The sequence below is a fragment of the Calonectris borealis genome, chromosome 5 (assembly GCF_964195595.1).
Source record: "Calonectris borealis chromosome 5, bCalBor7.hap1.2, whole genome shotgun sequence".
Classification (NCBI taxonomy): domain Eukaryota; kingdom Metazoa; phylum Chordata; class Aves; order Procellariiformes; family Procellariidae; genus Calonectris; species Calonectris borealis.
This window is the reverse complement of record NC_134316.1, coordinates 5,854,768-5,878,329: the sequence shown is the minus strand read 5'-3', so window position 1 is coordinate 5,878,329 and position 23,562 is coordinate 5,854,768. Positions and strand designations below refer to the sequence as shown.

The 23,562-nt window shown below is 49.4% G+C and overlaps 1 protein-coding gene across 1 annotated transcript; it reads left to right on the top strand.

The window, feature by feature from the left end:
- The first annotated feature begins 1,836 nt into the window (after positions 1-1,836).
- CCDC198 (coiled-coil domain containing 198) lies at positions 1,837-13,407 on the top strand. Its single transcript, XM_075152461.1, has 6 exons — positions 1,837-2,050; positions 5,085-5,161; positions 9,150-9,236; positions 9,935-10,033; positions 10,437-10,602; positions 12,932-13,407. Exons 1-6 carry the CDS (start codon positions 1,837-1,839, stop codon positions 13,180-13,182), a joined length of 894 nt encoding a protein of 297 aa, XP_075008562.1. The 3' UTR covers positions 13,183-13,407.
- Positions 13,408-23,562: the final 10,155 nt, after the last annotated feature.

Sequence of the window (23,562 nt, the reverse complement as noted above, 5' to 3'; positions counted from 1 at the left end):
AAATGCAAAGAGGAGCGTCTCTTCACCTAGAGCTCCTCTAGATGAAGTGCTTGGAGCAATATCAGCCCCAAGTATGTCCGTCCCTTTGCAATCCCCTCCCCTAAATCACTGTACCACAGGCCATGGTGCCATCCTGCACGGCAGGTGGGAAAACCCATCTCCCTTGGAAAGAAACCTGGCCAAGAGGGGGGGTTTGGTGGCACGGGGAGTAGTGGGACCCTGCGAGGACTTCAGCAGGGCCAGGGCCACTGCATCACACCCAGGTGAGACACCCAGATACAGCACGACGGGCGCTAGCGTTAACATCCACGTGGGTTTTCCACTGCTCCGACACGTCCATCATTGCATTTAATTCACAATTTTCCCAAGCTGCTTAACAGGAATTACCTGTTCTCAGCAGGGGAGGGGGAAGGGGAAAAAAATGGAAAAATAGACATTAAGCATTGAGAAACTTAGGAGGGAAGCAGGGTGTTGATTTTATATTTTCATTTGAAAAGAAGAAGGAAAAAAAAAAAAAATACAGACTAAGCTACTCTGCTCCCTCGTGCCCTGTGTGACCTGTTATAAAGCGAAGTCACGAGCGATGTTGGTGCTTTGCGGCTGAAAACATGAACCGGCTGGGTTGCTCCAGGGATGAATAATTTCTTCTGGGAGTTGCCACCCCTGGCCAGTGGCATTTTGCAGCTCAAAACCTCCCTATTTCCATCAAGGGGCAGCCGAGTGGTTTATCCATGGATCTACTGAGCGCTGGACACTTGGCTCTGCCACAATCCTCATTTCCCTGCGCAAGCCTCCTCCCAGCACTCCTCTCCCAAGAGGAAAGCCAAAAGAGGCCCCAGTCGCTCCAAACCTCTACAGGATTGTTCCAGGAATCCCAGTGGGATGAGCTTCTGCTAAATGAACCCCGGCTCTGACGCCGTTTTGGGTTCTGCCTCACACGCTCGGTGTTTGCTGGTTTCCACGCGTTTCGCAGCGGAGCCCACAGGTGCTCTGACCTCCTCCCGCAACCCTGTTCCTGCCAAAAAAACCCACCCTGCAATAGTAAATTTGTTGCATAAATAATCCTCCCTACACGTTTTCCAACCGCTCCACCTTGGAAATGAATGACTGACTCCCTACGGCTCCGAGGAAACTGTGCCCTCCGAACCCCTCCATACGCCTTGGGAACGGAAAGGAAGAAACAAACGGAGACGTGTAGATCTTCCCCTTACGCACTGATCCTGCTGCGTTTGGTCCCAGCCTTGCAGCAGCTCCAGAACCGCAGACCATGACTCACTTTGGCTGATGTTTTCGGGTGGGTTTGTGCAAAAGCTGCGTTTTTTTTCCAGCAGTGCCACCGGCAGGAGCAAGGGCGGAGGATGCTCCTCGGCCAGCCCCTGTCCCCAGGCTGCTTCTCCCACGCAGGGTGGGAGATGCTTTAACCCTTCTGGTGCTCCGAGGATTGAATTTCCTTCCCAAAACTGAAGATATAACAAAGAGAGTTGCTTGTAGAAATACCTCCAGGTCAGTCAATGGCCAGCTGAGGTGGTGCCCTTGGTTGAAAAAATCACTTGTAGGTAAAAAGCAAAGCTTCCCCAGGGCTTGGCGCTGGCTCCCCGAGCTGCTTTCCCCTTCTCCGTCAGCAGCAGCCACCTCTCGTCCCCGCGGGGGAATGGCCAGGGCCGGGTCAATGTTTAACCGAGCAGGGAAGGACGTGTGGGCACGTCCGTGGGAGCCAGCCCCGGCCTCGGCAGGGAGCTCCCCGGGAACCGCGGTGGCTCGCAAAGGTCCCTCTGCGTCCGGGGAGGACGGCCATGAGGGTTTTTCCTTCTCCTTTCAAAGCCACTGCTCTGCAAAATGGGCCTGAGCTCTTCCAAGGCTCACCCCAAGGTGACCAAGGTGGCACCGATGCGTGCCGGGGAGGACCTGCCCGCTCTCACCGCCCCGTGCCGGCTCGGCGTGCCGCGAGAGCCCAGCCTGCACCCGCCGGCCGTGGTGGAGTGGGGAAAACCCATGTTTCACCAGCAACTTCCACCTCTCCGGGAGACCTGGTACGGGAGAGCCTCTGCAGGTAAGGGGGTCATCAACAAACGATTGCGAAGCCCCACGGGGCATCAGCTGGGGCTGCGGGTTTGCTTGCTACCGTGCAGGTGTAGGTCTGTGCACGTGCCATTCTGCATCAGTAGCTTTTTTGCCATTTTCAGGTTTGGGAAAACTCATTTTTTCCCCCCCCAGCCTGTTTTGGAAAGCGTCTCAGTCACCAGAGCCCAGATCCCAGGCTCCTTACTCCCATCAGTTGTCCCCCTGGGAACAGCCCCGCTCCCCAGCATCGCCCTGGCGTGCAACGACGCCAGCTGCATCTGAGCAAGCCCTCGTACAGCAGCCCCGTAACTCCCGGTTATACACCCGTCTGCTCACCTGCTGCCACTGGGCACATCGATATCATTAGCTTAATTAGAATCAGACTCTGGGTAATGTGCTCAGCAGGTAAAATTTAGCATTAAAATAAATTATAGCCACGTCTCGCACAGGGCTGATTTCATAAGCCAAGAGGCAGAGGAAGGCAGAGAGCGTAGCCGTGTGGGTTTTTCTACAAGTGGCATCGTGCAGCCTCTCCCGCAGCCTTTCACAGCAGGGTTTAAACTCCAGCCATACCCAAACCCTTCCCGGAGGCGCGGAAGGAGGATTGCATCCATCTGAAAGGGAACGCATAGCTCTGTACAACTGGCGGTGACGAACGGCTTCCCACAGCCACGTTAGGGAGAAACCCCCATGAACACCAACACGGTTTGAGAAAGGGCAACGCAGGGGAAGGAGGAGCCGCAGCCCTAGCACCCTCCTCCCTTTTTTTCCATTTCCAAAAATGAATTTCTAACACACGCCGAGCAGTGCTAAGCACCGCTGGGGCTGGATATTTCCTTCAGGATCATCCACCACGAGGCATCGGGAGAAGGTGGAAACAAATAAACCTCTGGCACGATAGCAGTGACGCTCCCGGAGCCGGAGGTGCTGGGGCAAACAGAGATCAGGTCTGGCTGTACAACAGGGGGTTTCGAGTACTTCATGACAGCAAGAGCAACCAATTATTCCTGTTCTGGAAAATTATCATCACTGGGTATTTAACAAGTACTTGTAAAAGGTGTACGTTTATAAAAAACTTTAAAACCTCCTCAATAAATGTCATTTTCTATCACTTTTCATTTTCAGAAATAAAAAAGAGTATGCTCAAGAGTACTTAAGCAACGTATTAGCTTGAGCTGCTGTCTAAATAAGCAAAGCCTCCCAGAGAATAGGTTTTATTTGGTTTATGAGGGTTCATCTTGGCTTGTGTTAAATCCCGCTTCCTCCAGCGGGCAGGATCTGCGGCTACTAAAGTGCAAAGGTAAAAAATAAAAGTCATGAGAATGACTTCAGCTTGGGGCCCGTGCTCCCTCGGCGGTGGCTGTGCGGTGGGACCACGGTCCCTCCCCGCCAGCACCACGCGGGTGTGCAGGGACCGTCCCTGCCCCAGGGCCGAGCGGGTTTGGGGACAGCCAGCACTTGGCTCCCAGTTCTGTATCTGTAGAGGAAAAGGGCGAATCTCCTACAAGACGCATGCATGGATAGGATGAGAGAGAATAATTTAAATATATTTTTTAAAAAAATTTCATAAGGGAGAAATAACTTCCCCAAAGCCATACACCTTGCCAGAATAAGCTTCTCCCAAGCCCCAGCCCCAGCCACTTCCCTGTGCCGGGTCCCACGTTCCCAGCACTGTGAGCCACCTCCTTACGTTTTACTTCCCCCTTAGAAATTCTTTATGTACTGATTTGTCCTGCAGATTGAGAGGCAATAACTTCATCACCCCCTTGTTTCGCTATTACAAGCTGCTATTTCAGCGTGTGCTCCCCGGCAGCTGAAGCCTGTCTCCGCGGGAGCCGCCTGCCCTGGAAATTTTCACTTTGGGCGCCCATTCCTGCATCTGCGGAGCAGCCGCAGCTTCGCTCAGCGGTTAATCATTGCCGGGGCTCAGCAGAGCCCAGCAATCATTTATCCGATGGAGTCACCGTCTCCTCCCATACCCCAACGCCCTCCCTCCATCACCTTCTCTCTCTCTCTTCTCCAAGAGCCCTGCCTTGGCAATCTTCCATGGGGCTCATTTAAAGGGACCACTGAAGTCCCCCATAAGGTGACCTCCAAATTATTATTTTTCTTTTTAACATAACTTTTAAATTTGGCATCAACTGTAATGTAATTCCTGCACTTTATCCCCAACCCTCCTCCCCTGCTGCCACCTCGGGGGTCCCACCACACGGGAGCAGGAGCTACTCAACACCTCGCTCAACTCCACATATAAAATGGCATTTGAATGCACCAGGACAGTTTTTGGAAGAAGAGGTGGGATAAAGAAACTCTTTTGTAAAATAAATACTTACTGTGCATGCAAGTACTCATTTGTGCAAGAGGAAAAAAAAAAAAAAAGGCAGCGGTGTCCACCCGAGAGCACCAGCGTGGAACGGACCCGAGCCCAGATCGCATTCAGGCCTCAGTGAAAGCACTGCTTTAGTAACTAACGGGCGATAGCTGGTGTGTAGCGCGTTATTTCAGGCTGATTTCCAAAGATGATGAGGGTCTGTGATCGTACCACTTATTTGTCCATAACCCACTAACTTCTGAACCCACTGGCTGGCTGTAGTCCAGCTCTGCTGTCAGTAAAAACGTCAGAGATGTTTCTCAGTTCCACCAAAAAAATAACAATAATAAAGTCTCAGGGACTGAGCAGCAAGAATTGATCCAAACTGCTGCCTGTTCCTCATTTTAAAAGCTTGGGAAGGCCACAGGAGACATGGAGTTACTATCACGTATAGGATGCATGAGATATTGTAGAGGGAAGTAGGAGAGGTACGTGGCAGACATTTGTTCGAAACCACAGGCACGGGTACATCCTCACGTTATTTCTGCAACTAACAGAATAATTTATACCATAGGTTACTGGGGTGCACCGAGAGAGACATTAGTAGGACATGCCAACCAAAAAACAAGGGCAAAAAACTATCGCCGAGCACAGCCTAGCAGTTGGTGATCACCCAAAAGTAACTTCATCTGTTTCTTCTCTAATCTTTAAGGGCCCCTTTCTTTCAACGCCGTGCTCGAAAAGGGAGAAACCAGCATCATTAAACAGCACCCGCCTCGAAGACCTCAAGTAAGACAAATTTGAAAAGCTCCCTATGAGTTGCTCTGGTTGACCCGTTGACGTGGGCTTTCTTGGGGACATGGGCACAGGTCACAGCACCACGGTGGGGGAAACAAATACCCTACAGCAATGCAAGCAGGAGGTCCTATCTCTAGATGATCATCCCTAGATGAGCTTTATCACCAGCCCCAGTTTGATACCTGGGGCAGAGCAGGTACGTTGACCGCAGAGAGGTTATTTTTGGTTCATTAGCACAAGGGTGAGGACTTCACCTTCTAAGAACAGCCAAAGAGGGGTCAATGCAGCAAGGCCCTGCCTTTGCCCTCCTGCCCGACTCCATGGATCGTGCCTTTCTGGCCAGCCCTCGTGTGCTATGGAGACACCCAACGAGGACACGTGTCCCAGCGCTGGCCATGAGGCCACCGCTGCTGTAATGACCCACTTTCCTTTGTGGTGTCTGGATACCTGCAGCCAAACCTTAGTGCTCCCGTGGGGCTGATGTGGCCAAGACAGAGCCCTTTGCAGAAGGGATCCAACTTGCATCACGTGGGGCTGGTTTTGGCTCTTTGGGCCAAATATCCCATCAAGGTCTGGCATCAGCTTAGGGGCAGAGAGACAGGTAAAGCAGACAGAGTTTGCAGTAGGGGCCGGTGAAAGTACAGAGCGATTATTTTAGGTTCCAAGAATTGCTATGCATGCTGCGTACCTACATGTACCTTCACCTTCTCCCCTCAATAGCGCTGGGTATACAGGTGCGCACACACATCTATAGCTAGATATCAAACAAATCCTCCCCAAACAAACATGAAACACTCTTGATCACTCCTCCATGACCTTCCTTCCCTCTTCCTGCACTTCCCAGATCCCTTCCCCTCCAAGCCCTGAAACCCATCAGACTCTGCCTGACCTGGCAATCTGTTTTTTCCCCACACAAGAGTTATCACAACATAATTAACGCTCCAAAACCATATTTATAACCATATCATTTACTGCAAAGAAGGAAAGGGAACACCGCTAGCGTACCATGCCGCACAAGGGATAGAGTTGCTATTTCATTTAAAAAAAAAAAAAAAAAAAGTGACAAGAAGCCCTCCACGTGCATTTTCTGTGCTGATATTTTTATGCGCTGATGCTTTTATACAATACAAAACCTGGCTGAGGCTCAGGCCACCACATGCTCACAGAGCTAAGCTGGAGCTGCATTACCGGGGCTGTACAATTCTTGCTAAATCAGGTTATTTAAAACCCAAACCCAGAGAAGCACGCGGCTTTCTGTGCTCCACCTGCTTCTGTGCTTTCACTGCTTCTCCACGCCCTCCCAAACCAGCCAGCAATACCTTCCAACTTCCCATCTCTTACCTGCTGGCTATTTAAGATGCAAAGCCACCGGTGTTTGGCTGAGATTGAGTTCTCCCTCCTTCCCTATGTGCCCACAGAGGGTCAGGGAGGGACACTGGGGACACCAGGCTCAGCCCCCCACACTGGATGCCCCAGAGTTGCAGCTCCCCCACTTTGCTCCTCAGATCTTTCTCCTTCAGAGCCCCTGCTTGAGGCTTTCAGTTGCGTTTCTTCTTTGCTGCTTGGCCCAGGTCTGGGGACTCCAAACCTGAGAGCAAACAGGGCTCAGAGGAATAAAATCAGGCAGGGAAAGGGACAACTTGAGCAGACCTCTCCAAGCATGGGTGCAGCAGAACGTCCTGCTTGGGGAAGCACTTAGCTGCTGGAAATAACCCTCCCATGCTCTTATTAGGCAGGAGAGCCTAATGCAATTAGCAATTAAGGGCAAATGTTGTACCTGCTGCTGAGACCCCTCTAAGAGAGCCCAGCTGCATGGGGCACGGCAGCAGCCTAATTAGGCAGCTGGAGGAGTCCTCAGCAGTTGGTGGCTGGGGACACACGGAGGCAAACATGCTTCTTGGCTGTTTAACCCATAAAAGAGATGTATTTGCCCCAACTGGCTATGAACTTCTCTGTAGCACTCCTGTAGGTGCTGGGTTGTCCCAGCACTGGGTGCAGCTTGGAGCAGCCCTGGGACTGTCCTGGGTTACACCAGCACCAACCTGCCCCTCAGCTGCCATCTTCCTTCCCAGGCACCTATATAACCCCTCGCCATTAAAATCCTTGGGTGAACATCTCGCTTCCCTGCACTGCTTTGAGACCCCCCTGTTCCTCCCTGAGAGCATCTCCACTCTCCCAAAATTTGGTGACAAACCCTCTGCCTCTGTCCCCCAACAGCAAACCCGCTGAAGCAGGGGTGCTTTGCTCAAGCCTTCCTTGCTGTCATTGAAGGTCTTTATAATATAATAAAGAACAGAGGATGGGGTCAGTTGAAACCCGGGCTGCGGCTCTGGCCAAGACTGGTGGCTTCAGAGAGCACAAGTGGCCACCTACTATTGAATAACGTGTCCCTGGGTTTGGTGGGACGATGCGGTGGCAGCACCTGGACTGAGCCCAACTACGCCCGGTGAACTGTCACGTGGAATCGCAGCCTCACTTAAAAATCTCCTACCAGCATGTAATTTTTAGTCATTGATCTTATTTCCGTTACGGCTGTATTTATGTATCATTAAAACACCGATAATACTCATTGCAAGACAACACCACTGTTAATCCTACCCCGTGCTTCTGCCATTGCTGGTAGGGAATGTAAACAGCACCAGCAAAAGCCCTGTTCCCTGCGGGAATATTTTCAAAGACAGCGGAGCAGGATGACGTGGCCTTCTCAAGGACTTGTAGAGGATTTTGGTCAGGGAGGATTTCCAGAGAAAAATCCCATGAGGTTCATAGAGATGAAAGAAAAGAGTCGATTTTCCAGCCTGCGACACAACTTTAGCTGAAAGCCTGAAACTTGGCTTCCCCACCGGGCGCAGCGAGATGAGCCGATAGACGCGGGAGTTTATCTCCTTGGTGGCATCTGGGAGTGATGCACAGCCTGGACCGCAGTTTGTGGTGTCACATGCTGCCATCTAGTGCCATTTTCTAAGCTTCAGATTCAGTTTTGTGGGTTTTTTTGATGCTGAAAGACACGTGAAGTGGGTGTTCGGGGCTGGCGGGGGATGCCTCCTTTACGTGATGCTGCTGACGTTTTTTCTCCTGCGTTATTGCATTGACTTACAGGATGCTTCAAAATTACAGCTCAGGCTTCGGTGGCGGTTCAGTGCAGACAGCCAGAAGCATGTCACCATTTAGAGGACACTCTAGTTCATATTCAGGAGGTTAATGATGTCCCACATAAGGTGTAAGTCAGGCCTTACTGATGAAGTCCTTGACGATGCTCCCCTTAATTCTTATGGAAGCTGGACTGAGCTCCCACCCTAGAAGGGGACACTGGCGCTATCAAGCCATGAAATGACCCAGTATCATCTAGTAGCTTGGCACAATTTAAGGAGACAGCTTAGGTCCTTAAGACAAAAATCCATGCTCAGGGCAGTCTGTAAAGCAAGTCTCTGCTCACTTCCATCAGCCACCGGGCCAGACACTTTGTACCATGCCCAGTCCTGCAGAGACAGGTCGTACTCAGGCCAACGTAAAAGAGACTGGTTGGACGGAGGGAATGGTGCTCTGGGTCTCAGGCATCTGGGATCTGCCCTTGGATGACCTGGTAGGAGACTTTATATTAGATTATGATACCTCTCCATGCTTCAGCTTCAACATGAAGCAATCTGGGCTGGGGTTTGTCTTCACTTTGGTGTTGGCTGGAGCCTTGGGCACTGTTGAAGCTCAAAGAGAAATACCTACAGGGATGAAATTAATGTCAAACTGGGTTTTTGCTGCTTTGACTCTAATGCAGGAGATTCCCCCAGTTTTGTCCACTCCCGAAGCACCTAAGGAGATGTTCATCTCCCTGAGCATCTGCTAGAGATGCCAAACGCCTTCCTGCATCCCAAGCAGCCAGGCCAGAATTGGAGCTGGAAAAATACCAAGGTAGTTTCAGATCAGGTTTTATATGATTGTGTGGAACAAGCAATGCTGAATATTATAAATATTGGACTTGTAGAGGCTTGAACCCGCTGGCCCTCCGCAAGCAATTGCTCCTGCAAAGCCCTGGAGTCAGCAAGAAGTGGCTGCAAGCCCAAAAACGAAGGTAAGTGCATGGGTCGAGCCCCATGCATGGGTCGTTGCTGGCTGCAGGCTCCTTTCCCTCGTGGTTCGGGCACCTCGAAGAGCAGAAGTCGGTGTTTTACACCGGCTGTGCTCCCATCCCTGGCTAAGCCCAGGAACCGGCTGAAACACCGGTGCGTGGGTGAAAGGATATAAAATAAGAGGAAAGTTTTTGAATCTCCAGCATGACAGTTCCCTGGATGAGGCGGACCTGCTGAGCCAGGACCTTAAATATTTTTGAGGCTAAAGGTTGGAGGACCACTTTTTTCAATGGCTGAGCAACTTGAACACCCATCGCTTGCAGTCGGCAGGGAGAGGGCTGCAAGGGCTGTGTGCTGTAAACACCCCCTGCAACCCCAAACATGCAAAAGTGGCTCCTCCCTTCGGATCATGGGATTATCTTGGACAGCCAACTCAAAGCGGTAACACCTCGGGGGGCAGAAGCTTGTATACATTGTTTTAATGAAGATTTTTTCCATCATGCCCCAGAGCTGTGAGATAAACTGCAAGCGCAGGGGAAATCCATGATAAATTTCTGCAAGTTGGCTACGCAGGGAGACGCTCGCTGCCTTTATCCGGGGAGCACCCGAGGGGCCGGGCGTGGATTTGCGAGCTGGTGGCTGTTCCTTTCTCCTGCAGAAAATGCAGGTGTATTTATTTATGTTTTTAAACACCTCGTAGGCTCTGGAGAAGAGGGGGCAAAGCCTGAGACACCTCCCTGGCAGGCGGCAGCACTTGCACAAGCTGCAGATGCTGGATTTGACCCGCAGGCGCCGAGAGGTAACGCTGAGATGGGTTTGGGGATACCCTCTCGGACGGGGGTCTGCCCATCCCATGGACCAAGAGGCTTAAAGCCTGTTGTTGGGAAGAGCAACTGAAGCTTTCCTGGTGGTTTAGGCAGAGGCGAGGTGGGGAGTGTCCCCGGGGTCCCCATGATCAGTAATTACTTCTGATTTTTGCAACACTTTGCCCTCATTTGGCTGTGGCCCACGAAGAAACCAAAAATCTCTGTCCGGGTCATGTTCTGTCACATACCCCGTTTGGCAAATACCATTTACCCTGGTTAAACTACTCGACTGCATAATTATTTTCCGCGCCAACCCCCTAACGATATGCCGCATCGAGCTGTTAAAACGTGTTTGCTCCTCTGCTGCTTGTGTTGATGACTCGTTTGCAAACCCAGGCAGAGCTGAAGCGAAATCTCCACAGGGAGGCAAAAATCGATAAACAAAAAATCAAGGAATTCAGCCCGAAGAAAGTCCTTGACTTTCCCCAGAGAGGCGACAGCGCCGAAAGCCGAGACCTCGTCCCTGCTGAGCACAATCAGCGTTTTCATGGAGACGACCGTGGTAAGTAGAATAATTCTCCAAGGAGATGTAAAACTCGCCAGCCTCTTAAATGCCGTCAGAGAAGTTTCCCTATGGAAGCTGCTTCCACTGCTCCATCCCCTGCTGTGACACGGTGCAAGTTCAAAAGACTGGAGCCGGGGGGGAAGCAGTGAGATGTGGGCATAGGGCGATGGTTGGGATGCCTCAGAGCAGGACGCAGGTCTCTGGGCTGCTTCTCTGAGAGCATCCAAATAGACCTGAGTAGATGTGAAGTAAGAGCCATGGAATAGCCATAGGGGCATAAAAGCAAAGTCCCCAGGATCAGGCCCCTGCAGGAGCAGGTTTTCCACTGGCGGAAGAGCCTCAGCTTGTCCCTCACGTCCCCTGCACGGCAAACTGAGTGCAAGGACAGAGGGTGTCCCTGGGGTCCCATGTCCTTGGAGAGGCAGGGAGTCCACGGGGCAAAAGCCCGCCAGGAGGTGAGCATATAGACCGCTGCATAGGTGAGCATACATGGGCTGGGGGGAGCCTCCGAAGCTCCACCAACATGATGGTCAAAGGGGTGAAGGAGGAAAAAAAAAAAATGGAAAAGACCGCCTGAAGATCAACCCTTACACCAGGTTTTGCCCCCTGCCCGAGCCTGGGGCGTGCTCAGGTGGACCTAGGCTGTGACAATATCACAGTGGTCACTCTGGCAGGGTTGGCAGTTGCTGATTAAAACGTGCCCTGCCAGCTTTCCTTCAAGCACGAGACATGAGTTACTCTGGCAGAGTGTCCACCACAACATGCACCTCTCCTCAGCTGGGGAGCCGAAGCCGAGCCCCAGCCCCACGCTCCCCCAGCGATTGCCCCGTGCAGGCTGGAGCTGGTCCCTTCCTGGAGGGAACACAGGGCTGAACCGCTGGTAGCTGCAGTCATCGGTGGGTACACAACTGCGTGGTTCCCCGGCAAAATATACCAGGGCACGGGGTGCAAACGACCAGCTCAAATCTTCAGCTGGCGTCAAGCAGGGTGGGCTTCAGAAGAGCTCTTCTACTGCACTAGGTTGGTTACATCTCAATTTTTTCAGCTCTGGAGAAAGGAAGTGTGATGTTCCCGTGCAGCAAAAGGGGAACCTGGATGATTTGAGATCGCTGGTTATTTTCAGGGACCTTGTGAGACTGTTTTTTGGGAGAATAGTCAGCCTTGTCTCTTCCCCTTGACGTGCATGAAGGACTGAAGAAGGGTACCTACATATATTTTGGGGTGTTGAACCCTGCAGTAAGTCTCCTCTGGCAGAGCACCCTGGGGCACGTTGGGAAGCTGGAACTGGGCTCAGCAGGAGAAAGAAATGGAGAATGAGCTGCTTGAGCAACAGCTGCCAGAGATGTGCTCCTGGCTTCATCATTGCACGGTCCACCAATACGTTGCATGGTGTAGCCTCTGGACTCCTGCCATCCTTAAAGGACCATGGGGTAAATGTTACAGTTGCTGAGGTTACTCATTTTTTAGGTTTAGTTTTATATGCAAACCACTGCCCAGAGCCAGGCAATTTCCATTGCAGATTTGCATCCCTCTGGGTGATGTGTAATTAAGGTGAGATGTTCCCGGTTAGACCATTTCCAGCCGCGGCTCCGTGTTACTTTCAACGTCTGATGTGAAAACACATCAGGTGAAATTAATTTAATGGTGACAGATCTCCTGGGCACGTCTCCCTGCTGCAGCCCACGCCGGAGCGCAGGAGGGAGCACGGCACCGTCTGCGTGCCAGCGATGCCAGCAAACACCGAGCAGGGGCTTCTCATTCCCCCGCACGCCCCGAGGGTGGGCGAGCGGCAGGAACGGAGGTAGCTGGGGGGTTGGAGATGCCAGGGCACACAAGGTGACCCCACTGTCCCCACGAAGGGGAAATGGAAGCGAATCTCAGCCGCCACTTGGTACTGACATCCCCGAGGCACGGGCCCTGTTCTGCTTTGCTTGCACGTGACAACCTTCGGCACGGGCTGGAAACGTATCACCGAGGGTAAAAATGCTTAAGTCAGTGAAAAACGTGTCTGCCGGTGAACTTTCACCAGAAGAAAGGGAAACAGACTTGGCTGCTCCTATTCCCTCGTGTTTCTTTGCCTCAGCTCTCTTCTTCTTGGGGATAAAACCATACTGCCTCTTGCCAGACTCCATAATTTCACCAAATATAATCCTGAGTAAGCTATACCTTACCGTGCCCAGCCCCCAGCACGGGGTCTGGTCTTCAGGGATCTCTCAGGATCTTTACATGCCTCCAGCTGCCCGTAGCCATTTCCAGCTAAACTCTAGGGGACTGGGCATGCAGCTCCCCGAAATTATGATTTTTTTTTGTTTGTTTTCTCCCCAAGGAAACACATGGGATAGAGGACTCTCCAGGCAGCACGATGGGTCTGAACTTTCTCCAGGCAAGAGCAGGAAGGTTGACCTGTGGTTCCGCAGGGAGTCACGGACGAGGGATCTGTTCTGGGACACCTCCAGCACGGAGGGCTCCGAGGAGTGGGAAAGGGAAGAGAAGAAGTTTTACCGCAAGCCTACGCTTGTGAGAACCAAGACAGAGAGAGTTTCTCTCTTCGATGACTTCTTTGATAAGGATTTCTAGTGGCATGGCTTGGGGTGAGAGGGATGGGCTGAAGAAACAAGCCACAGCTCTGGTGGGGCTGAAAAACCCCGGCTGGATGGACTGAAGGTGGAGACACGATGTTCGCAGTAAGCGGCGTTGCTGGGAGTATGGGCCAGTGGAAAGGAGAGCTGGAAACGAGGAGATCACTGATGTGGAGTGAATAATGACTGCGGGGGTTATGCGGCTGAATCAAAATGTCTGGAGAAAAAATGGCTTGGACCGAGCAACAATGAAGTTGGGGTAGAGGGAGGAGGCTGGCAAAAAAACCAAGCAGAAGCTGGAAAATATTCTGGGTTAACCCCAAATATTAAGTTCCAATTGAAATGAAATGTTTCGCTTGCCCGTGGGTTACTCAACCTTTCTGTTTAACTTGTTTTTAACCTTATATCCTTTTCTAAACCACAAAAATGCAGTTCAAAATGCAAGGTAAAATGATTCATTCAGGAAATCTTTAAAATAAATATTCTGGCATTTCTAAAATTGTTTTTTGACATTTTTTTGGAATTTCCTCTCCTTCCCTGCCCCGGACACAGAAATACACATTTCTTCAGTACTAACCTCCAGTTTTATGGATAATCTTCTAAAAAAGCTGGCTTTCATTCACTTGCCTTTACTGTCCAGGGTTCAGCGCTGCGCAGCGAGTGGTGGAAACTGAGGGATCTCCAGCATCTCCTGCAGACACATACCCCGGTGGTGCTGGTCAAGGCTGCTGCATCCACCGAGAATTTGAACAAGCTGCCCTGTTGCAACCTGACGATTCCAAGTATATTGAAAAAGATGGTTATGTGAAGGGTACCAGATCTATCAAAGAGATCCAGGCAGTTTCCATCTCTCCTAAACTGTATTTTTTCGTAAAATTATCTGCTTTTCCTTACAAAATCATTTGTTATCTGAGAGAGAACTTCACCCAGTTCTCCTGTCTCCTATCTGGTTGTCTTTGTAGATCTGTAAAGGCCACCGCAGTAAAGGTGCATCATCTTTGTGGAACGCAGTAAGCCATTCAAGCACATATATGAAATGATTCCCTGGGATTTCAGTTACGCATAGTTATTTTACTGTGACAAACTGGACTGGTGCTACACAAGGGAGGGAGAGAGCCCACCCTCAGTCCTGGCCCTGGGAAAAAGACCTGCCTGATTCCCAGTGTCAATTTTACCTCTGTTTGAAGATGCAGAGCTGATGAAGGGCATTAACTCTTCCTCGTACCTCCTGCTTGTCCCCCTGGGTTGCTTTCCACTTGGTCTCTTGTCGTGGTTTAACCCGGCAGGCAGCCAAACACCACAGAGCCGCTCGCTCAATCCCCCCCACCCCCATGGAATGAGGAGAGAATCAGAAGGATAAGAGTGAGAAAACCTGTGGGTTGAGATAAAGATAGTTTAATAGAACAGAAAAGGAAGGGAAAATAATACTAATACTAATAATACTAATAATAGAATATAAAAAATGAGTGATGCACAATGCAATTGCTCACCACCCGCTAAGCAATGCCCAAAAACCAGCAAAACAGCGATCGCTACTTCCTGGAACATGCCTACCATTCATATACTGAGCATGACATCACATGGTATGGGATACCCCATTGGCCAGCTGGGCCAGCTGTCCTGGCTATGCTCCCTCCCAGCCTCTTGTGCACTTGGCAGAGCATGGGAAGCTGAAAAGTCCTTGACTAGCAGGGCACTTAGCAACAACTGAAAACATCAGTGTGTTATCAACGTTCTTCTCATACTAAATCCAAAACACAGCACTAGGAAGAAATTTAACTCTATCCCAGCCAAAACCAGGACATCTCTCTAAAACCTACCAGAGGGTAATACATCTTCCAATCAGCTCGTTGGCACAGGACAGGGACTCCAGGAGTAACAAATATGATTATCAGCACCGCAACTTCCATTTCCTTCAGCTGGAAATCTTCTCCTCCTTTTTCAAGGCAGGATGTCCAGAATAACTAGATCTGGAGTCAGTTCTCAATTACCCAGGACAGCGCAGGGTTTGGGTAGCTCAGGGCAGATGAGGCATGTCCTGCATCACTATCTCGAACCTGCGCTACCTCCCACAAAGCTGTTTTGGATGTATCTGCACTGCATCCTCAGCTGCCTGGATTTCAGAGCCAGAAACAGAGCAGGAGACACATTTTTACACATATTTAGGTGAATTAGACACACATGGCTGACTCAGTTTCAACAGTATTTAGCTATTTGTCTCTCTTAGGCTTTATTGAAAATCCCAGGCAGAGCAGGAGTTGGAAATCACAGCCAAAGCCCCAAGTTAAAACTGGAGCCTCCAGCACAGCTGCCCAGCACTGAGCTTCTCTGTCCTGATTTCACCTCTCTCTCTCTTTCTGACATCCCTAAATGTATAACCCATTACAGCATGTCTACGTGCTTCATGGAGAAAACTGCTCCTTGGAGAAAGCCCACACACCGCGCGTGATTTCACAGAAAAGCCAAGAACACAAACCCTAACACAGAGAAGGAAGAAGAGAACTGATTTTAACAAGAAAGGAGAACTGCTCGTGGCTAATGAGTCCGTGTCTGGAGTCTGTGTGTTTTAAAAATACCACTGAGAAGTTTACTGATAAATACGGCCACCGTGTGTGAGCTGGAAATATCGTGAGAGCTTTGAATTCGACGTTGAGGGTATGTTGAAAAGGTCAACGATTTAATGGGCTGGAACAATTAATCTGGCACTTGTCTATACACCTGTCCTCTTAATGATGTGATACAACTCCCTTCTGTGTTCCCATCTGTCAACAATTAAGCTATAATTGGTGGAAATGCAATTTATCTCAGATAGAGCTGATTAGTTTTCCAATAATCATGTTGCCAGCATTGGGGAAGAGCGCTGCCCACGGAGAAGAGTGTGTGGACCAGTCGATCCATATCACAGACTGTGCAGAGAAGAGACTCTGAGCATTAATTTATCAATTTACAGTGTGCAAAATTTGCTCTTACGGAGGCGATAAAACCAGCAAACATGCTTTCTACCTCTGGTGCTCAAAATTGTTTGACTGTACTGCTCTCAATTGTATTCATTCATCAGAACCTGTAGAGAGGCAGACGGCAACTCAAACTCTTCCCATATTTTCTAACATCCTTTCCAGAGACTGGAAATAAAAATGTTTTCTCTATTACTAAAGATAAATTTAGACTTTTCTACAAATTACAGAAGATGGAAAAAACCCCTCACAACGCATGTACTGCAACTCAGCCAGGAAGACTTTACAGAGCTGTTTTTCTCTGAATAGCTGCCGATTCCAAGTGCTCGCTATTAGCTCATCATTTAAAGGCTGAGTCATTACAGCCAACTACGGAGAGGATGAAACTTGCCACTCGACACCACGGAGCACACCCAGCTTCACAGGCACACATTCAAAAAGCAGAAAAAACCCCCACCATCAAAGGCACCGGGATATATCCACTGACCTTATTAAACCCTTTATCTGTCCTGCCTCGCTGGACCCATCCCGCGGGTTAAACGTCTCTCCCCGTAGGAGCTGTGCTGAGGCAGAGGCTGCTCAGCCCAGATGCAGCGCCTTCAGAGAATTCACGTCATCGGTTTTCACCAAAACGACAAAGAATGGAGATTTTAGGCAGTTAATGACGTGGCTATGGGTATCAGCAAATGGCACAGCCCTGAAGAAACGGGAGATGTAGGTCAGATAGATCTCTGCCCCAAAGCAGAAGGACATCTGATCTTCCCAGTGAAATGATTATAGGATGTTTTTGTTGGTGGTATGAACGTGGTCAGAGCAACCCGAGTTCCTCCAGCTCAGGATTAGCTGAACCGGTTTTGCTGAAATGTTAAAACAAAATGATAATGCTCAGCCTGAAGCAGACACCTGAGCTGGGGAAAGTCAGCACTAGCGGTTAATGTCTGGCAAAATCATTAGCAATTGAAGGTACAACTTATAAGAGGAAAAGTCGATGAACCTTACCCCTGTATTTAAAAAAGCAGGAAGGTATTTCGGAGATCTTGCAGCTAGGGTTGCTGCAATATCTCTGTTATTGTTCCTGAGCAGAAAAGTGACTTACTTACATTTAGTAAAGAGAGGTGTTAGGTAAATAAAGTTGAACAAAGCCACGCTGTAACTGGATTCCCTCAAGTAGTCTGGATTAATGTGATTTTCTAACCTTCCCGGGCTCCGTCCCACCTGGTGCTCAGAGTATTTGACCTCCTCAGGAATGCACGTTTTCAGCATCGTGCAACATCCTCCCTTCCCCAACACATGCATACATTCAAAAAGCAGAAAAACCCCCACCATCAAAGGCACCGGGATATATCCACTGACCTTATTAAACCCTCTGTCTGCCCTGCCTCGCTGGAAGGTGTGTGACAGGCAACCGGGATTGCTTCAATCTGCTTACACAAAGCCGCGAGAGAAAAGCACCCAAGAACATCGACTTGAGCAGCTCCGTTTCAGGCTGTACATGAAGATTAAAGTATTATCAGCAGCTTGAAAAATATCAACCCTGGCACGTTTTGTTTTGTCTAACTAGGTATCCTCAGACTGTGCCACCATAGCGATTAAGCCCTTATGGTTTCCAGCTTTCTTTAACTAATTTCTGAGCAAGATCAAGAGATGGCGCAAGGGTCCCCTGATGAATAAAGAGGAGGGAGGCAGCTCTTGTTTCCCTTCTGAGCCTCTTTATCTGCTCCCTGTATGGGATGTTGCCCTTTCTGGGATGTCCCCTCCCTCCCAGTAGTCCTGGTGCAAGGATCTCTGGCCCAGAAGGAACATGAACCATCTTCACCGATGGGACAGAGCTGCCCACCTCCTGTTCTTGCAGAGCTAGGAAAAATATTTATTTCTTGCTTAGCACAAGGGTTGTAGCTTTTTGCCACCTACTGACACGTTGTGGGAACGGCTCATCCTGTGAATTCCTGCAGAAAGGCTTAATCGTGCGCCGGCTCTGGCTGATAGCGCAGCCAGCATCCGCTGAGCACTCTGCAAAAATAAAAGTGAGAGTAGATATGGCCCTTGGCACACAGACAAGGAGAGCAACACGTATTTGATCGGCTGTTCCTTGCTATAGTTCCCTCCTTGCCCTATCCCTTGAGCACCTCGTTTCATCATTCCAGAGAGCAGGAGCATGGGAAAAATCAAGCATCTCACTTGCAAAATAAAGCCTTGGCTTCTTCCTTTTCCATCTTTCCCCCAGTTAATCTATTTTTTTCCCCTTTCATCTCCTCCTGAAGTCCCTCCTGGCTTTCACCCTTATCCAAGGGACCTTCCTTCTTCCTTAGCTCTGCTGAGGGCTTCTGATCAGAGGACAGACGGTCTCTGCAGGACCCTGTGCGTTGCTTAAGCTTCACTTAAATCCTGTTTTGCTGGCTTGAGCAACGCACAAAGCGAATAGCGCTAACGCGTTGCTCAGGGTGGACTTCAGCCTCCGTCAGGGAGGCGAGCGCACGTGTTCGTGTCCCCTGCCAGAGATGCTGAATGAGGCGTCGCCTCTGCAGCGGCGGTTTTGATGCGGCTCTCGTCCCCTCCTGGAGTTTCGGTGAAGCTCAGCTGGGGAATCCTTCATCTTCTCAGAGCTTCTCTCATTTTGGTCCATGCAGCTTTCCTTCTCCTTCACTCCCATCAGCAGCGTGCTTTGCTAACGCACACCCTCAGTGATGGGGTAGAGCAAAACCCTGATACGTTGCTGATCCAGCCTCGAATTCCCCTGTTCCTCCTAAGTCACCCCGAGACACAGCAGAGAGCTGTGCTGCCGTGAGCTGGTGGGCCAGGCAGGCTGCAAATGACCCGTGTAATCAAACCAGGTTTTATGCAGCATCCAAAATTGCTTTATTAACTTGGTACTCGATTAAAATGCTAGATGACAAGTGTTCTGGGAGAAAAGAGGAGCAAGAAAGCATCAGTTTTGCCCTCACCCCACGCAGAAACACACCTTTCATTAAACGCTGAGGACCAAGCACTCGCCCCTGGCTGGCGGTCACTTGGTCCGGGTTACAAACACCACCCGAAAGCAATCAGCGTGGCTGCACCGCAAAAAAAAGGCTGAGCTTAAAAGCCAGGCGGTCCTTCTATTTAACACACAAATCACCTCCTTCAGTTTAGTCGAGCTGACCTAAAAATACAGCTTTTTGCCACACAAAGCCTCCCTTGTGAGACTTGCTGGAGCTGATTTTTCTTACAGCGCTCCTCTGTCTTGAAAAAAAGCTACCGAAGCTTCATCTCACTACGTCGCACTATACGGGGACCGTGAGCCCATTACTGCTTCAGCGTGACGGGGATTGATAAAATAACATGCTGAAAGGTTTTTTTAAGGTCAGGTGGAGAATTAGCATACAGTACTGACACGGTTCTGGATGTTTTTCCGAACTTGATACTTAAAGAAGTAGATATTACTTTGAGCAAAATTAATTTTGTTCAAAATGTGTCCGTAGGTCTTTGCAAAAAATATTTTTAAAATTGCACTTTTCCCTAAGAATTGGCCATTCTTAAAACAAAAAAAAAACAAAACAAGCTTAAGAGTAGGGGTTTGGTTTGGGGTTTTTCTCTGGTTTTGATTTATTGAAAACCTAATTTTTAGCCACAACAAGTTATTGTCGCTATTTTGGTGAAGGTAATTTGTCACAATGATCTAGCTAGATGTTACTAAAAATAATCACAAAAATGTGGAAGAAAGTATTGTGCTAAAGCTAGAGCAGGAAAAAAGGGTAAAAGCCAGGATCTTCGATCTTTAAAACCAATTTTTGCAGTAACCCTTGCTTCCAGCCTTTATTTTGAATTTTCTCATTCCCAAGGCTCTCCAGGTCTGCTTCACTATTGCGAGCAGAAGGACTGCAAGTGCCATAAAGCAAAAAAGATTAAAATCTTCCTGCAGACCTTAAATCTTTTTTTGCTGAAGGATTACCTGCTAAAAACAAATTGCCCGGCCCCCTTTTGAAGCCGAGGGCGAGGAGCTGGGAACAGCCCATTGCTGCTCTGGGTTTTGAGAACCGCTTCCTTCATCCTTTGGGCATGTTACGTTGCTCTGCCCTCATTTATTATTTTTTTTTTCTCCTTCCTCCCATCTTTCAAAAGAAGATGATACTTAATTAACTACCTGCAGGGATCTTATGCAGTTAACGTTCGGAAATTGCTTTGAAGGCAGCCAGCCTTGTACAGTTTCTAAGGACGAGGGGCTCCTCCCGTTCTGGCTCCGTTACCCCCACGCGCTGCTCTTGGCTCCGACCTCCCCACGGCGGGGACCGGTCCTGCCCGGGCGTCTGCAGCATCTCATCACGCCACGGCACCGACTCTTGCACTGTAACAAGTGGAGCACTTTTTCCATGCTTAAGCAACCAGATTTCCCGTCGAGATCTAATATACGGGGATGGCTTCAGGCATAGATGAAATAAGCCATCGCCTAGAGAAAGAGTGTGATGAGGAGGTAAAGCCAAAGGTCCTGCTGGCGCTGGAGACCTGGACAGCCCGGCGGCTGCGGCTCAAAAATTAGGGGCTGGAGGCAGCCCCAGCTTCTGCTCACCAGCCAGGTGCTCACCGCTCTGACTTATTTTCCCAGCTCTGCCCTGTTTTCTTCCTTTCTACCATCCCGTGTCTGAGCCCCCCACCTTTGGCGTATCAAACTTGAGGTTTTCCTCCATCTCAGCTCATGGCCAGGAAAACAGCCAGGAGTGCAAATCCACTGAAGGCAAAGGAGAGCGGCTCTGCAGAGCTTGGGGAAACGCTTCAATCTCCTTGGGGTTTTACTCCAAGACAGTGATACTGAGATATTGTTCCATCAGTTCCCTTCTCACGGCTTCCATCCCTCTTGAAGACCTTGGTAGGGCAAAGGCTCGGGCGAACGCGTGGACCAGCTTGTGTCGATGGGAGGTCACTAATGATGCGCAAGGAATGAGCTTTATGGCCTCGTGGGAGCACCTGGCTTGTAGGGGTTGATGGTGGTCCTGATGGGTATGGTGGTCCATGAAGGTGGCAGAGGGCTTCCCTTTAAGCAAAGTGGAAGAGTATATGATTTTGCAGCTGTAGGATCAGAAGTTTGGTCTCCTCTCTGTAAGACTATGGCCTCTGCAGAAAGGTGTCACTTCTGGACAGGAGACTTGAAGGACCTGGGACACAGCCAGTGTGATGCATCTTCACTTACCGTGGGAAAACAGACGTTCAGCTGCCCATAATACACGGTCAGCCACCGCTTTCGCTCTTTTGATGCAATGCACTGATGAGTTTTCTGATCCAGGTGTTTAAATTATAGGAGCCTGGTCTTCATCTGTGTAAGAAGGAGAAAAATAATTACAAAACACTAGAAAATGAAAAAAAAAAAAATCTATTATAAAAAAAACCAGAGAAGACTGCTAAGTATCTGTCTGAGTTGGAATTCAGTAGCTGCAGAGATGGAAAAGGCTTTTGTATATAGTCAAGAAAAGCCATGTAAGTGGCTGTGATGTGGGAATAGTTAAAATGAATGAGGTCTTACCTCTTCGTTTCCCAGCTTTCAAGTGCTCGGATTCTGTAACTGATGTTCTAGTTAAGCACAGTAAGACCTGCCTTTGTGCTCACACCAGGAACTGGAGAGGGGCACTGAGATCTAGAGCGGGGAATCCATGCTAAGAAAAAACTCCACAGAAAATCATTACTTTTAACCCAGATGTGTTCAGATTCAGGCCCCGTACCGAGAAAATAACACCCGCCTACGGCAACCCTACCTATTCGTTTTGCTTGTTTGTATAGAACGAAGTCCTTTGCCTTTGGGGTTCATGGGACTGATGGTCATTAAGGGCTGTTTTTGAAACTGGTGTTTTTGCAAAGAAGGTTTCACAAAATCGAGGAGGGCATCAACGTACCAAAGTGCTTCTATTCAGACGGCTTCTGTCATAAGAAAAATAATGAAATGCTTTTAGGGCAACGTTTTCCCTGAAGTTACTTCCCTTCAGTGGTGGATTTTGCCAACCACATGCAGATCCTCCTATTAGACAACATCGGTGAGTCAGGTATAAACTCAGTCTTACCCTGCTCGCCGCCGGGACTTCCACGCCTGCGGGGATGCCTCCAGCCACCGCCACCAGCTCCCCTGGCCCACGGCTATCATCTGCTAGCCCTTCCCTCCTAATGGCCCGCTTTGATGTCCAGGTGTAATAGATTCAGCGGTGCTGGTTTTGTTGATTAACATACAAATCGCGCCCGGAGACTGGATGCTTCCTGCACTTAATCATCCACTTGGTGTGTTTCAAAGAGCCCAAGAAAGAGGACTTTTTTTTTTTAAAAAGACAAACAAAAAGATTCCAGACAGAAAAATAAAACAAACAACCACCCCCAAACATGTGAACAACATCGTCTCAGGTTTTCTGCTGATGCTTTTTTCACAGCACAGAAAGCACCACCACCTTCCTGTTGTCACGAGAAGAAAGGTGTTACTTCGGTGACCAGACAAATAAATGCACATGAAGCTCCTAACCTTGAGGAGAAATGTCCTTGCTTTCAGAGGACAGCCAGTAACCCAACACCTGCAGAAGCAAGCGCATTACCCACACAATTAAAGCCTGTTAACATGAAACCCAGCCTTTTCTCCCAGATAGGTATCTTGGGTTGAATGTGCTGGAAGATCAGGAGAGCCTGGTTTGAAAGAACCACGTGGGCTTTTTCCCCATCCCCTGAGGTGACATTATCTGAGGCTGTTCAGCTTCTGCCCAGCTTCCCAACCTGCAACGCCTTCTGCTGCAGCGATACGTTTCCTAAAGGTTTAAGAGTCGTAGCTCCTCGGTCCTTTATAGCCAACGTATTTGTCCCCATGGTGGTTTTTCAGAGAAGTACATAGACTTGGGCTCAAGTTCCCTTCAGAGGCCTCTTGAGGGACTTGAGCACCACCACTTTTCGGTACTGAAGCAGACGAAGTAAAGCTGTGGCCTTTGCGAAGGCTCTGAGCAGGGACCCTGAGCATCCGTCTCCCTGCTGTGCTTCGGAGCGGACGCAGCCGGCTCAGGGGGACGCAGCCCACACCTTCTAAGGTGGCTCTTCCTACCTGAAGGAGAAAGGGCTCTTGCACAAATTTTCGTGTTTTTTTCCTATTTCAGTGACTGGTCAGAACCAGATAATAACCCCAAAAATATTCTTAAGAAAGAAAAAGCTTTACTAAAAGGAAACAAGTGACTTTTCAAGTGGAAGAGTAGGTTTTATAATTTCAAGTTTCCTTAGTAAAACTTAATCTTGTTTACCAAGAAGGATTTGGCTGCTGTGATCAATTCCCTGCTCTTAAACATGAAAAAATTTATCTGCCCGCTTAAACCATCCCAAGGGAGGCTCAGCTCTGCCACAGGTCAGAACACCCGGAGCAAGCCTGTACGAGCAGGATGTGGTCCTTCCCTGGCCACGTGCATTTGGGGCAGGGGACATGGTGGACACAGAACTTGGGG

Bases quoted from the DNA above. Each gene is read 5' to 3' on its own strand.
- CCDC198 (XM_075152461.1), top strand. From the start codon at position 1,837: ATGGGCCTGAGCTCTTCCAAGGCTCACCCCAAGGTGACCAAGGTGGCA. The intron at 9,237-9,934 runs GTAAGTGCATGG...AACACCTCGTAG, and splicing joins CTGCAAGCCCAAAAACGAAG to GCTCTGGAGAAGAGGGGGCA. The intron at 10,034-10,436 runs GTAACGCTGAGA...TTGCAAACCCAG, and splicing joins TGACCCGCAGGCGCCGAGAG to GCAGAGCTGAAGCGAAATCT.